General features: G+C 35.9%; 1 protein-coding gene across 1 annotated transcript in view; it reads left to right on the plus strand.

Annotated features, from left to right (window-relative positions):
- Positions 1-16,512, plus strand: part of LOC137389739 (receptor-type tyrosine-protein phosphatase delta-like) — an 86,740-nt gene that overhangs the window by 53,556 nt on the left and 16,672 nt on the right. Inside the window, exons 18-23 of the mRNA XM_068075828.1 lie at positions 47-240; positions 586-670; positions 3,806-3,879; positions 8,061-8,250; positions 11,774-11,895; positions 14,332-14,487. Coding sequence (XP_067931929.1) covers positions 47-240; positions 586-670; positions 3,806-3,879; positions 8,061-8,250; positions 11,774-11,895; positions 14,332-14,487 — 821 coding nt within the window. The remainder of the gene's footprint in view (positions 1-46; positions 241-585; positions 671-3,805; positions 3,880-8,060; positions 8,251-11,773; positions 11,896-14,331; positions 14,488-16,512) is intronic.

The raw sequence follows: 16,512 nt of genomic DNA on the forward strand, positions 1-16,512 counted from the left end.
TTGATATATGGAACTTGGAATGTTTTTTGATTGCACTGTTTTACAGCTATGAGGCGGTCCCGTCACATTGAAGAAGAAGCTGCTGAACCTTTACTTCATACTAATGAGGATAAGAATCTCTATGCCAATGTTGGTTTAGGGACTCCCAATACCCCTCCTATCCTTGTCTCTGAACTTCACCTGATTGTTCAGCAGGCTAAGGAAGACAACCCTGATTCCCCGTTTAAGGATGAATATTCAGTAAGCCGTGTGGGACTTTTAGACAAAGTTTTCAAATATACCTCAACATGATAATAAAGATTAATTGACACCTGCCATGTTAATATCAGATTTTAAATGTCGCTTCAAGTGTACTTGAGGTTCACAGATGAGTGTAACTCAAAATTATTTCTATCTAGACAACAAAAGAACTTATTAAATACATTTACTATACCCTTCTAATGCCAATTTAACTCAGTAGCTTATAATCAAATCTGGTCGAATACGTTTTTGTTACAAAGAGAGTTTTGCCCAATTGATATTTATAGGTTATTCTTAAGTTTTTTTTAGCCCAAGTACCGGATTAACACAGGTTTTTTCTTTTAGCAAATAGGCCATCCAAAGATGGCCTGTAACGATGGGAAAAAGACTGAGAATGCAAAAAAGAATCGATTTAAAGACATCATGGCATGTGAGTCCATATTTCTCCATATCCTCTTCGATTACTAAACATGTATATGTGTGACATCATATAGCATCACTTGAACCCATGACACTTGTCACCATGGCTTTCCCCGCTGTGTATATCATATTTTATGTTACTTCTCATCTTGAACTTAGAACTTACCCTTACTGTTACAGACTTGCATATAATTCTGTTGAGTTTACTCATGCTTGGTTCAATGGTGCAACATATTAGTTAACCATTATATTCTGTTATGTGTGACTGTCACACTTCATTTAGTAATGCTGATATCTCTCTCCTCCATGACTACTTTTATATCTTTTTACTCTCTCTAGTTTTACTTTCAATATCAGTCCCATCTCTTCCTATACCTTCTTTGTTATTTCTATTTGCAGTGACCTTCCCTGTACTATTAGTTTTAATAGGCTCATGATTTTATCTTAGATATTCTGTTATCCTGCTATGTGATGTTCTTGTTCTGGGTTCATTTGAATGTCTATTCATGACAGTGTATTTATTCAGAATGTAATAGTTTATATATCTGCTCAGCTGAAACTTTTCAACACCAATTTTTCAAAACTTGAAGTTTATTCAAGCTGACACATTTTATTTCATATTTCAAAGATAAACTTTAACAAAGTTTTAGTAAATCTCATCAGAACATATCAGTATCTTTATATCATTTGTGATTGTTTCTGATGTTTGAGTTGGTCTGATTGCTAGGATATTTTAAGATTAAAACAGATAAAACTTAATCACGGTTTGAACCCTCAGATGAAGTGAAGGTGTGATAATGATGTCTATAGTTGTAAAGAGACCGACAGAATAGAGACTCATAATGCTGCAACATGAATGCAATAGCCAATATTAACTATCGTGATGATAGCAAGTAGTGACATTATTTCACACGGATTTTTCTCTCAAGCGTTTGAATTGTGATCAAGTTTTGTCGATTTTAATCTTGAAACATCCTGCCAGTCAGATCACCTCAAACATAAAAAAACAACTGCGAATGATAGAAAAATACCGATACTTTTTGAAAAAAATCTGTTAAAATTCTGTATAAATTCATCCTTGAGGTCATGTTCAGTCTATTATTTATCTGGTCGAATTTATTCCTGTTTTACTTTTGTTTCTAGCAAATTGACTAGTAATAACGCTGGGCTGTGTAGCATGTGAAGTTTTTTCTATTTGTGTATTATCTCTCTATAGTTAAATGGAATTTTCTAATGTCTGAGTGTTTAGTAGGTTTATTGCACCAGTTGGTTGTCACTAGTTGTAAACTCCGACTTTTCGTCGATTTTTTTGGACACTCCCACTCGGGTGAATCACTTGAAATAAAATACTAATGCAGACCACAGTTGTTGTTGGTTTTAAGACTAGATATTAGCCTAACCAACATTATTGTTAGTTGTCCCACTACTGGCATGTCTATAATATGGTTTATACTGATCTACTCATCGCTATTAACCAGTTAAATGTGAAAACGTGTTTTATATCTCGGGGCTTGTGTGTCAGAATAACCATAGCACTAATGTAAAGGATCTCGTGTGACCCTTCACTCCTCCACACTAAGAGAACCAGCCACTTTGAGATGTAATGAGCACATATATTCAACTTGTATAATAATAAAATATAATGTAGAGTATGGTACAATCAACTCAGTCTGGCTTGAGTGCTTCTTAGATAGCACCAGGAGTGAGGATCTTGCAAGCCTTTTTATAACCTTAAGCCCACCCTCTGGCTCAAATGGGACTGGCTGGTCACCTTTCCTCTGGCCGATTTTTGGCTGGTTGGGCCTTCTCTCGGTTTGGCTGGACCAAAGTCGAGGGTTGGTCGGGGTTCCTTATACTGGTCCAAGTTGAAGGCCGACTGACATCCGTTATACTAGCATTCGTTACTTGTCATTCCATGTTTCTCAAGTACGATTGCCTATCAGCATATCACGGCCCTATACTGCACAGCAAATCTCTGTGGCATGACGCTCACCAACTTGTGTTCACATCAAACCTCATAGCGAATGATCGCTAAAATTCTGTAAGAACAATTTGTGTGGCTACAGCTAGCCCACAAATTACAAATTGATATGTAGCACAATTTATTTTTATGATGTTTACTTTTAATTGTTTTGTTGCATAGGATGTTAAGATGTTATAACATCATTTTGCTAAGTGATTTTTAATGGTTTGGGAGCTGCATAGCCAATAATTTCCAGGTTCCAGTGCATCTACACTGTTTCCAAATGTGAGATACCTTGAGACTTTTGTTGGCTAAAAAAAGTAAAAAAGTTGCATGTTTTGCATTTAGCACCCTGGCATCGTTGTTAGATAAGTGGGATCCCCATCTGCCACCTGTCATGAATGTGCGAAGAGTGTTTAGTAGTCTTGATGTAGAATACTTTGATGTAGAAAGAGACAATGTTTTTTGATGCAATGCTTGTATGCTTTTCATGTCAAAGGTCTGTTTGAGTTTTTATGTTTGTTGAACAACTGAATTGCCATTCTTTTCCTCTCACTACTTTCATCTTATAGCACGCAGTTCAACCTCTACACAATGTTATTTCACGGCTCAGAGATCATTTACAACACCTTAATAAATACTGCAGGTAGTTACACATCACAGTAAAACAAAAGCCGTATCTAAAATTAAATTGATATGTTTTCTTTGTTACTTTACCTTAGAGATATGCAAACAGAGGTTATTTCTCAATGATATGTGACTTTAGAGCTAAATATTCTGTGTACTCTATTCTAAATTAAACTTGGTCAAGTTTTAACAAATTATATATCTTTTTTGCTAATTACATATTTTTACGCCATACTTTTTAATAATTTTTTTTCCCTAAGACATTGTTTTAGTTCCAGAATTTTGAAACTTGTATGTTGGAATTACTGCTGGTATGGAACCACATACGCATGTTTGCTCATATTTTACATCATATGTTGGAGACTTCATATGTTGAGGTAATCATTAGTAGAGGTTGGACTGTATATATACGTACTTGGGTAATCTATAATACTAAGCTGAAATTCTATGAGAACTCTTTTCATATTCACCTTCTCTATTTGTTTTGAAGTGTTTAGTCACTCAGGACTCTATCTCTGACATGGTAAAACATCAATTTATTGCCATGTGTTACAGCTGACACTACTAGAGTAAAGCTGACTATAGCCAATGACTCAGACACAGATTATATCAACGCTAACTACATTCAGGTATTATGACAGACTATTAAAGCTCACTATCCTTATATGGCCAGCTTTTCTAATAACTTATTACTGATGGGCAGATAGCTCATACAATTTCATAACCTGGTTTTTATGCCTTTACTGAGCCTTCACAGGTGAAGGGAGATGTGCGCATTCCTACACAATACAAGTAGTTGTGGGTTCATAAAATCTGATATAACTACCAAGTAGTATGAACCTTGCCGAAATGTGTCATTACAGCCTTTTTAAACCACCAAACCTATGTAAGATATGCAGAAAGCTTATGAGGTCTGTAATGCTTTTGCTCTACAATAGTATGATATAAAAATTGTACCATGATAGTTTTTGTACTTTTACTGTACCCTTGCAAAAACTGTTTAATTCATTACACAGTTTTCTGTACTCGTTGATTCTGCTTCATCCGTTGCTACTAAACCTGTCATTATATCAGATTTCATGATCTGCTTATAGAAGCGTTTTTGATTATCAATGTTTAATATTGTGCCATATGCCTTGTCATCAAAACCTCTAAAGTTACATTGTCATCTCCTCATGAACTGTAAAGAGAAACAGTGAGTGTGAAATATTATATTTTTAGTATATTTCTGTAATTATTTTTATTTATAAGTATTCTGATGGGACCCTTTGAAACATTGACAATTTTCCTCTAGAGTTGCGCCCTCCTAGCAGTAGAGGTGACATAATTTCAAGATTTGCTTTAATGTATGCCATACATAGACCTATTAACTATACTAGACTGGCCAATCCGATGCATCACGGCTCAGCATTGTGTCCTACTTAAATAGCCACATTCCTCGCGACGCAACGTCAACGCTTTGTTCACTTGCAGCTGGTCAGGCAAGCGAGTCATCATTGTTTACATTGAAAGAATGAAGGAGACAGCTTTGTTGCTACATGTAATTTGACATAACTACTAAAGTACAAAAGATATTGGTTTAAAATTTTAGATGCAAAGCTTATACACTATGCATTTCCTACCCTGCAAATTTGTAAACATAAAGTTGAATATTTCATATGTAAAGTGCCAGTAAAAATGTACATTGATCTATTCAAAAAATATTGCAAAATTATCAATGTTGCCCTGTGCTATGGGCTAACATGTCAGATAGCAAGGTGTAGAAACTGATTTCAAATGCATACACACTGATAAATGGTACACTGATCGCAGTCTGCCATGAATATAAATGTTGGGTCTTAGGTGTTATGCAAACAGCATCAGAAAATAGGTTCATGTTCACTTTGTTGCTTTGTTCACTTTGCCTAGTCCAGGCCATAGTTTTAAGTAGGAAGCCATGGAGAGTGGAGCAACTACCAGCAATGGAAATGATTCGAAGGTAAATTTTACTCCAATTGTTTTCAAGTGTGGTTGTGAAAGGTACCTAGATATGAAGAGCAAGAAATCTTGCGGATTTTTCTGAGATATGCATACAAATAATAGTTTTTTCCAAAATGTTTTCTTAAAGTTCATTGCTGGCACTAATATTTGAAAAGTTGCTTCGCACAAACAGGTGCCAACCGCGAAGTAGACGAAGTGTTGCCCATTTCATGAAGTTTTTCATCACCATGACAGGTGGACATAAGCTAGTAAATGAGTATGGTGATGGCTGTGCTATATTTAGAAGTGTAGCTAAACCCAACGAAAAGATTTTTACTTTATGATGGTCTCATAAGAATGCAATTATTTACTGATTATTTTGCAGGACAAGAAGAGTAAAAAATTTTGCTGTGCATTTGGTTGTTCTAATACTCCAGCAAAAGACAGTTAACTCAGTTTCCACACCTTTCCATCGGAAGAAAAATACCTAGACATAAGTAACAAGTGGATAGACACCGTGAAACGTAAGGACTGGATGCCTTCCAAATACTCTGCGCTCGGCAGTGATCTCCTGCAGACCTCCTGGTATGATGATGGCTGCCATACTAAAGCCTACTGCTGTACCAAGGGTATTTGATTCTCTGCCAAAATATTTACAACCGACTCAACCAAAGCATAGACGACTGTTATGCCGACCAACACTATCTAAATCAGGGGTCTCAAACACGCAGGCCGCATGCGGCCCGCAAAGGCATTTCATGCGGCCCGCGACACATTTCTATTGTCGGTGTTTGAACTTTTGCAAAAGCGCCATCTTAACCAGGAGAAAATCTTACCTACTTATTTCCGTGTAGCGCTCAAAGCATACATCCGGTTTATTATCGCTCACTGTTGATTGCATTGTATAAATTTGATTTTACTATATTTTTTTAAAACCAGTGCCCATGTCTTCTGTTTCGAAAAAAAGAAAACTCGCAGATGAAAAGAGAGTTTTTCAAGTCAGATGGGAGGATTTATATTTTGTGACTGAAGTCAGCGATAAAATTCATTGTCTCGTTTGTCAGCAAACGATAGCGGTTCCGAAGGAGTTCAATGTGCGTCGACACTACGAAACAATGCACCGTGTGAAATATGACGCGTAGGTACACCGGCAAAGTCAGACAGGATAAAGTTATTCAACTTAAATCAGCATTATGCAAACAAAGAAGTTTCTTCACCAAAATTAACCAGTCCAACAAGGATTATGTGAGAGTAAGTTTTGCATTAAGTGAGATGATAGCGAAGTCATCACGACCCTTTACAGAGGGTTCTTTTATAAAAGAATCACTGCGTTTCCATGACCCGCATAATTCGCAAATTAGAGCCAATCCGCAAGTTATCCACGTCATGGAAACGGCATAAATCCGCAAGCTATCCGCATAAATTCGCAAGCTAAGCAAGTTTTGCGATCCACAAAACATCGAATCCATCGTGTTTGCGAATCATGGAAACGGTAATTGCGATTGATGCGCATTAGATTATCGTTGGCTATTACGTTAAAAACATTTTCACGCTTCAGTCGTTTTTATTTCGATTTTAGCAGTCTCAATGCGCCAACGTTACGAGCGATCGCTACTAAGCTAAGCTTGACAAGACTGTTTAGCTATTTATAGAGTCATTAATTAGGCTAATACTTGACCTACGGGGTCAAGTACTGGTGTTAAATCCGCATCGCCAGGTGTTCATTGAAACGCTCAATTGCTAAGGAACTCAACTTGCAGATCGTTCGAATTATGTGAAACATGCGGATTATGCGAGTCATGGAAACATAGTGAATGTCTTTTAACTGCAAGTAACATTTTATGTCCGAATCAAAAGAAACTGTTTGAAGGCATAAGCTTGTCAGTCAATACAGTAGCCAGCAGGATTACAGATTTAGCAGCAAATGTGGAGATGCAATTAACTGAGACAGCTATGGACTTTGAAGCATTTTCAATTTCTCTCAACGAGAGCACAGATGCTTCAGATACCGCACAATGTGCTGTGTTTATCAGATGTGTGGACCGCAATTTAAATGTGACAGAAGAATTCCTGGAACTATTACCATTGAAGGGTACTACAACTGGACGTGATTTATTTCAAGCCCTGGAAAAATGCATTGAGAAGTATAACTTGCCATGGGATAAACTTGTATCTTTGGCCACAGATGGTGCACCGTCAATGTGTTCTCAAAATGTAGGTGTTGTTGGATTGGTGAAAAACAAATTAAACAGCCTTGAAACAGCAGGAATCAATTTCACTAGTATACACTGCATTTTGCATCAAGAAGCCCTTTGTAGTAAAAGCCTACAGATGAAAGAGGTGATGGATGTAGTAGTTAAAACAGTCAACTATATACGTTCTCGGGGGCTGAATTACAGGCAGTTCACTTCATTTCTTGCAGATATGGAATCTGAGTATGGTAAACTTATTTATCACACTGAAGTAAGATGGCTAAGTCGTGGAAAAGTTTTGAGGCGTTTCTTTGCACTTAGACATGAAACCGCTTCATTCATGACAATGAAAAATAAGGCAGTTCCTTTACTGACTGATTCTACATTTCAATGCAACCTTGCTTTTCTAACTGATATTACGGATCACTTGAATACACTGAACATTAAGCTTCAAGGTAAACAACAGATTATTACACAGATGTACGACAGTGTGAAATCCTTCAGAGTTAAACTACGTTTGTGGATGAAGCAACTTGGTGAGGGCAATTTGGCCCATTTCTCAACTCTGAATTCCTTAGGCAAAGTTGAGACCAAATGCTTGAAAGAATATGCAGATTTGATGTCTGAGTTATTTCAACAGTTTGATGTGCGTTTTGCAGACGCCATTTGCTGTAGAAATTGACACTATTGCAGAGGAATTGCAAATGGAGTTGGTGGAACTCCAGTGTGATACTATCTTGAAGCAAAAATATGCAGAATTAGGGATACCCGAATTCTACACATTTCTTTCACGAGAAAGATTTCCAAGGTTACTCTCTGCTACTGCAAGGATTCTTGCAATGTTTGGCAGTACGTTTGCATGTGAACAATTTTTCTCATCCATGAAAGTTAACAAGTCTGTACTGAGGTCACAGCTCACTAATGAACATTTGCAAGCAACACTGAGATTGGTTTCTTCTCATAAAATCAAGCCTAATATTGATGCCCTTGTTGACGCAAAATGCTGCCAGGTCAGCAGTCAGTACAGAAAGTGACTGAAACCTAAGTTAACCAAATACAGATACGCCAAATACGGTACTTAAATTGACTACATTGCATTTGCAATAAATGGATTTTAGAAAGTTTGTAAAGCACTACGTTCTTATTATGTTGTCTTGTTTATTAACTTTTTATAATTTTAAACAATTTCTGGCTATGCGGCCCTCGAGATACTTTAGAAGTCATCACTTGGCCCTCGGAGCAATTTGAGTTTGAGACCCCTGATCTAAATCATCTCCAGCAGACCAAGATGAGCCAGTCCTGGAACCTTCACTTTGCTATGAAGAGCCAACAGCTGCCAAGCAATCTGAAGAGATCATTCCCGACCCTCTACATAACCGTATCTCGTACCTTGGAATAGGGAATTAAATTTTTCAAACATTTCGCGAGGCCAAGTATCTACTTCCGTACAAGCTTGGACAGGATCATATAGAAACACTGTCCTCAAAAACATGATACATGGTTTAGGTATGTACATGTATTTTGGTATTAGCTACTTTCACTTATTGTTAGTGTATAGAACAGATATACAGGTAGCAGAGTGGCTTGAAATAATACTGCAGCAAATCAGTGAGATGTAGTTAAATTTATTTTACGGTTGATACATATACTTTTTATAATAATATTAGCATATGATATTTATTTAGCAGGTTATGTGGTACGGAGCTTAAAACTCAACTGCAATGACTGCACCAGCTTTATAGCCTCCTGTCCAAATTTACGCACCAGGGAGGATGCGACACTAATCAGTGTAAAAGATAGGATGTGGTCTGTTTACACCTCATCCTGTCATCACAAAGATATGTCTAGGCTCAGAACATATCATACGGCAGTGTGTCGACGTACAAGGAATCACTGCAGACATACACAAGCTGGTAGTCACTAAGACTCTTTTATTGGTTTTACAAAGCAATTTGCATCAGGAATTTCCATGCTCAAGTCGCAGCACAACGTTAGTTAAAACTACCACATCCAGATATGTCAGAATTAGGATTCACCATGAGGCTACAAAGGTAGCAGCTAACAAGAGTAATCTTAGATCAAAGCTCAGCCGACTGGCCGTCTTTAGTCATGTGTAGCCTTTCACAATATGTCTAGAAAAGTGTACCATTTATCGTTTGTTTTCTACGATTCTGATGCTGTTTGCATAACACCTAAGACCCAACATTTATATTCATGGCAGACTGCGATCAGTGTACCATTTACCAGTGTGTATGCATTTGAAATCAGTTTCCACACCTAGCTATCTGACATGTTAGCCCATAGCATAGGGCACATTGATAATTTTGCAATATTTTTTGAATAGATCAATATACATTTTTACTGGCACTTTACATATGAAATATTCAACTTTATGTTTACAAATTTGCAGGGTAGGAAATGCATAGTGTATAAGCTTTGCATCTAAAATTTTAAACCAATATCTTGTGTATTTTAGTAGTTATGTCAAATTACATGTAGCAACAAAGCTGTCCCGCCCATTCTTTCAATGTAAACAATGATGACTCGCTTGCCTGACCAGCTGCAAGTGAACAAAGCGTTGACGTTGCGTCGCGAAGAATGTGGCTATTTATGTAGGACACCTTGGCTTCGCATTGCCCAGTCTAGTATAGTCATAGATATATATATACCTATGATATACCTATGGTATATATATCTATGAGTATAGTTAATAGGTCTATGGATGGCTTCAAACAACCCGTTCGATGGGCATTGTCTGACTCAAATCTCCTAATTCCACTTTCCTAATTCAACAAACAAAATGTAGTTTGTGGAGTCGAATATATGTGAATAGTATAGTATCAGTTGAGCCATCTGTAAGCTTTCTAGTAGAGCTAAAAGGATGAAATACTACTTTAAATTACTACATTACACTTATTTAGGATTTTTTGCCTTGCCTGATATCGATAAAATACACTTAATACCAGCAAAACCTTTGGTTGGGAGCAATGATCTGGCAATTGTTTTCACTTAATCTGATACATAAAACCTTTAGTGTATTTTATTTTACTGAGTGAAGATTGATTTTTCCTATTAAGTTACATCGTCATTTGTAGTACTCAGAAAATCTGTAATCTGTATGATTATTTGACTTTTGTAAGTGTTGCTTAAAGCATGGAGTTGAGGTAGTTATATGTGAGCCAAGGGGGTGGCCATGGTTTGCCATGAGCTGGCATTTATACACAGTATCATATAGATGTCGGTTTCGCTGCTTATTGGTGCTATGTATACACAAAATTTGATTTACGTGGTAATAATAGGAAAAGCCATGATAGTAATGCATTCCTGACACCGCACATCTTCGCTACTGTTGCAACATCTATCTGATACTCAACCCAACTGAAAAGATTAATGTATCCATAATACAATATTCAGTATAAGATAAGCTATTTGTTTTCAAGTCAAACCAAATAGCTACACTACACATATTGCGTGGTGGGGTAGAGGCACGGCTCTTTCCCTCTCCAAGAGAGCCTACCTAGACTAACTCATATCCATTATGGCTTTTTTTTACTTATGTTGCCATCTTGGGGTTTTTAAAATTCTCTGTATTCCTAGCTTAAAAATACAAACTAAAATCATTGCATTCCATGGTTAACTATTATTCACAGTATTTTTGGTCAATACATGCCAATTGGCCATGTTTTGCTTTACAGCTATAAATGCCAAATATCTATGATGATGATAAGCAGCTCAGGGGCTGGGCAGCCTATTCATCGCATTGACCAATAAAAACGAGGGAGGCATTTTCAAATCATCCTTGTAGAATTAAAGCTGGCAATGGTCATTTTGCACTTGATACTATTAAAGCGATCACCTAGTAGGATACACAACACAATGGACAACTATTCAGATAATTACCAAATATATCGTAGTGACGACATAGACAATATTGAAGCAAGTAACCATGAAGAGCTTGTGTCATCTGTGCCATCACACTTTCTGCAGTCATTTGGATAATCAATTGTGAAAGCCTGTCGTGGTGAGTTTGTATAACATACAACATGGCACTATTTAGCCAAAAAATTATCATAAATGTCATACTAATATTTCTGTCACTAAGCAATGTTAAAATTCGTGAGAACTACATCATTGGATATCACACAAAAATGATAGAACACACGCATACCCCTTGGAGCAAGAGTAATGGTGGCTGTATTGAGATTTTTAAGACTATTCACAATCCCAAATCTTTTATAATTTAATATATATTAGCTGTTGTTTAAAACATATAATAAAATATTTAACCTCACAGAAACAACTGAACCACTATGAAGAAATTGCTCACATATTCAACCATAATATATCATTTAATTTTTTATATCAATTTTAGACCAAGACGTTGATGAAGATATTTTTATAGAACTGATGGAACACCAGCTGGCCAACCTTCAGCCTAACATAATCTCAAGAACTCAAACTCTCCTTATTAGGAAACAGAAGGAGTTAAAACGAGTAAGTTGAAAAACATTAATTCAAATTGTAAGAGTATGTTGAGTAAATCAATATTCCCCATTGAGTTAGATAACTCTGAATCATTAACGGAGAGTTAGATAACTCCTAATCATCTACCCTACCTACCCACATAACTATATTACTAGTTGTAGCCAGAGCTATTAGTTATGATCTGTATTATTATCATCACCCAGACCTTAACACAGAATTAGATAGCTCCTAATCATTAACGCAGAGCTAGATAACTCCTAATAATTTACCCTACCTACCCACATAACTATATTAGTAGTTGTAGCCAGAGCTCTTAGTTATGAATTGTATTATAATTATCACTCAATCCTTAACACAGAGTTAAGTAATACAGAACAGAGCGTGTGTGCGTGCATGTGTGTGTGAGGTTATGTTTATATAGCGTATTTGTGGTAGTGTAGGTTTAAATTATTACTTATACAGATATGTTTAAATGCCTTCAAGTTTGAGTCTGCATTTTCTAAACTTCTCTGTCATAAGGATTAAAAGTATTTGCATTAGAGGTGGAACGAGACAGGTTTTTTAAGTTCGAGACGAGACTCGAGACACTGTCTTGTAAAAATTCGAGACTCGAGACACGAGACAGTAAAATAATGAGCATTTGGTGATGATTTCACTACACAAGTACTAGCTACTTGGTATATATAAAATTAATAAAACTATTTTTAAATTGAATTTTCACCTAGTGTAAACGATTTAAATACAACATTTTAATAGTGATATGCATGTAGTTTTTGTAAACAAAAGTGACACAAACAGCTCTAAAATACCAAAGTTATATATTCTAAGAATTTTGAGCTTGATTGATCATAATTATTATAAGCATATTGCTTTGTACATGTATATTTTTACCATCTATAGAATAGTTCTTACTTTTTGATGTAATGAAACCGATAGCCATCGCTCTACAAAGAAATACCGCAACTAAAAGAACACACGATAACACTTTCATTCTTATCGTTTCATTAATGTTAAGTGTTGTTTGTGTATTAACTGTAGTATGTAAATTATATTTAAATTGTACTCATGAAATTATATTAATTACTGTATACATGCACATGTATATTCTTATATTGAGCTAACAAAACGTCATTGTTAACCGAACACGGACTATAGTCGACACGGCCTTTCGTTCGTTTCTCCGTGTCCGGGCAAGTTTTACCCGTGATTGGTAGTATATACGTAAGAGAGGCCCGAATTTTATGAAGGACAGTTGGTGTTTAGACACGATACGATAAAATACAGACATTTTACCCGCAAGTCTTATTTATTAAATTGGATTATCCGAAGAGTAATTAGATACGACCCGGTATCTGTTTTAAGGACACAGAACTGAACTAAAATATAACAGGGCCGTTGCCCGGACTACATGATTAGACTCAGTGGCCAACATAATCAATAGCAACAGGTAGTAACGGACCGGGTATAACTTTAAAGGCAGTTGCCCGCAATCCATTACAATATATGGAGTTGTTGCTACCGCAAGAAGCCATGTTTTAACAACCGTGCGCAGGCGCTTTAGTTCTATTTCCTGTCTCGAGTTTGGCAATAGTTAAGTCGAGACGAGACCGATACGAGACGAGACATGTCGATACTCGAGACGTCTCGTGTCTCGTTCCACCTCTAATTTGCATACCTGATAGTAGCACATTCATTACATTTTTACCGTTGAATCTATTAGAATGTAGCTCACATGTTTTTTTAATATCATGTAGCATATAATTGTATACATATTTACTGAGGCTAAGACTATTGAAACTGAAATATATTATAATCACCAGTTAATGCCTTTAAAATCCATTCTATATTTTAATAAAACTTGTTTCAGTAACTTATTTGAACATATCATTCTACAAATTATAAAATTAATAGGGGAATTTACTAGTTTTTTCATAATCATGACATCAGGTTTAAAAAAGTAGTAAGCGTGCCTGATCTGATTGACTGCTCTGCTAGATCACATCTCAAAATTTGGCCTAAACTTCATTTCTGTTGTCTTCATTGATTCACCATAGCCGTGACTCCTAATCATTAATCCTACCTACCCACATCACTATATTGCTAGTTTTAGCACATTTACATGAGCTATTAGTTATGAACTGTGTTATTACCTTTATGATTTTTACCTTTGTACCAATTTTTACCAATTTACCTTTGTGATTTTATAGGTGACAAACTTGATGATGAAAAGCAATGTGTTTTGAGGGGCAAGTCGACAGCCACCAGCCTGTTTATGGAGAAACTTTCGCAAAGTACATTGGATGAAACCAGCAGAGGAGCCATTGTATTGACAAATGAACAGGAATGCATCTACCTGGTTTTGCTAACGGGAGCAGTGTTCCTGATGGCAACTGAGGTAGATGCATGTCTGGCCTATGTTAAGTGTTTGTTTGTGGTTAACCAAAGGTACCACATCCAAGCCCATTCATCAGTTGGGGTTCTGATGGAACGTCTGTTAAGGCTGCTCTCATCATTGATGACAACAACCTCTGCATTGTAGATAAGACTTCTTCAAATGATGGGGATAGTCAAGTAACAGCTTCTCTAGAACTCCAACTGATGGTATCTTGGCTGGTGTCGCTAGTACTCAATTAAAATATTTTCTCTTTTATAATTATTCGTAAACATTTACATGTAAATACTTCATTGCAAAACAGTTCATTTTTAACCTTTTTATTCATGTTATAGCTTTAATGTTATCATAATATATTTTGCTTATACATATATTTAACCTCAGTATTTCATGAAAATAAAAATAAGAAGTTCATAGTAATCAGTTCACTCAAGTATGTAATTGTCTTCTCCTGGTATAAAATTACAATTTTATTGTGATTTAAAAATGACAGTACCATGAGTGACCAGGGAGCATCCATAGCAGTACAGCACTGAATCACAGAATGATTTAGTTTTGGTTATTTCAACAAAAAGCATCCCTGTACAACAACTCGACTATCAATCATAATATGATTGAAGAAGCCCTAGTATACCTGTACCACAGCTCAACAATCAATCATAATATGATTGAAGAAGCCCTAGCATACCTGTACATTAGCTTAATTATCAATCATTGTATGATTGAAAAAGCCCTAGCATACCTGTGCAACATCTCAACTATCAATCATAATATGATTGAAAAAGCACTAGCATACCTGTACAAAAGCTCAACTTTCAATCATTATATAATTGAACAAGCACTAGCATACCTGTACAAAAGTTCAACCATCAATCATTATATGATTGAAAAGGCACTAGCAAAGCTGTACAAAAGCTCAGCTATCAATCATAATATGATTTAATAGCCACAGTATGCGTTGGCATAGGTAAATCATTATTAAATGCAAATTAAATCAATTTTGTGTACAGTTTTGTCACCCTGAATTTAGATTTATTAATGATTTAAAATTCAATCAAAATTTCTCTCTGTGTAGCATCATTGCAGTAATCTGATCTTACAATTGATTGACGCTCGTAACTCCTCTTCTATTGCACATATAGAAAGCTATTTGGCTGCATATTGTAGCAAGCATATCAATGAGTGCAATGAGCCTTTATGCAACATTGGTAAATAAAGATATAAAATAAAAAAAATATGTCTTCACATTGAGATTGAAATAAATATTGAAAGCCCCAACGAATTGCCACGCAGGGCACAGGCTAAAATATCATCACAGATTAATTGCAAGCAATAGATGTTAGCTGGTAGAGTTATTTCTCGGTTTCTCAATGCATATTTATTAAGAGATATTTGAGAAGTTGGAAGTAAGTTAGCAGATTTATTGCATCAGAAAGGTTTAATATTTGCAATAAAATTCAGGCAATAATATTGTTTTGTGTTTTACACAGCACAATTAACACCTATCAAGCATTGCTATGCACATCTTTAGACTGACAAGCTGTCTATAATGTGAAATCTTTAGGAACACTATTCATTCACTTGTAGATTTGTGGGATTTATTATACAGCAAAAAAAACTGGTTGCTTTTAGTTAAACTCCAAAGTCTTGTTTTATAAAGCTGTACTAAAGGCCACTCTTATAAGAAAATATACATTGAAAGTTAGACTGTGAAGAGTGGGAAGTAATTTATAGTTTTAGCCTTGGCCTAATCAAGGCTTTATTTGAACAGTTTGTAAAACTGATTGATTATATATCTATTTATATTGTAAAAGATGCTTTGCTACTTAGAGAAATGGCTAGATAGAGTTTTGCCATTATAAAGCTTTAGAAAAAACATAATATGTCATTGTAAACTGCTCACTCATCAACTTTATTGCAAGATGCACACTTGATTAGACTTCTCATACCAAGTGTACTATTTTAATCCGATGTTGTCTGGACACATAGTTGAGATAAGGCGTCTCTTTATGTACATGTATATGTAGAGCAGCAAGCAGGAGGGTCACTGGTTCCTTCTGAAGTCAGCAACACTCTCCATGCCAATCTTGATGCAAAAGCTTTAAATGCAACTTCAATTCTTTTCTATGAAGTCCCCACGACTCATCACCAACGCGATGTAGTAGAATTTGAACAGGCTCTTGACGATGACCCACTAGTAAGTGATTAGGTTTATATTGGTTCACGTCCTATAG

This window comes from Watersipora subatra, chromosome 1 (genome assembly GCF_963576615.1).
Source record: "Watersipora subatra chromosome 1, tzWatSuba1.1, whole genome shotgun sequence".
NCBI classification, from domain to species: Eukaryota; Metazoa; Bryozoa; class Gymnolaemata; order Cheilostomatida; family Watersiporidae; genus Watersipora; species Watersipora subatra.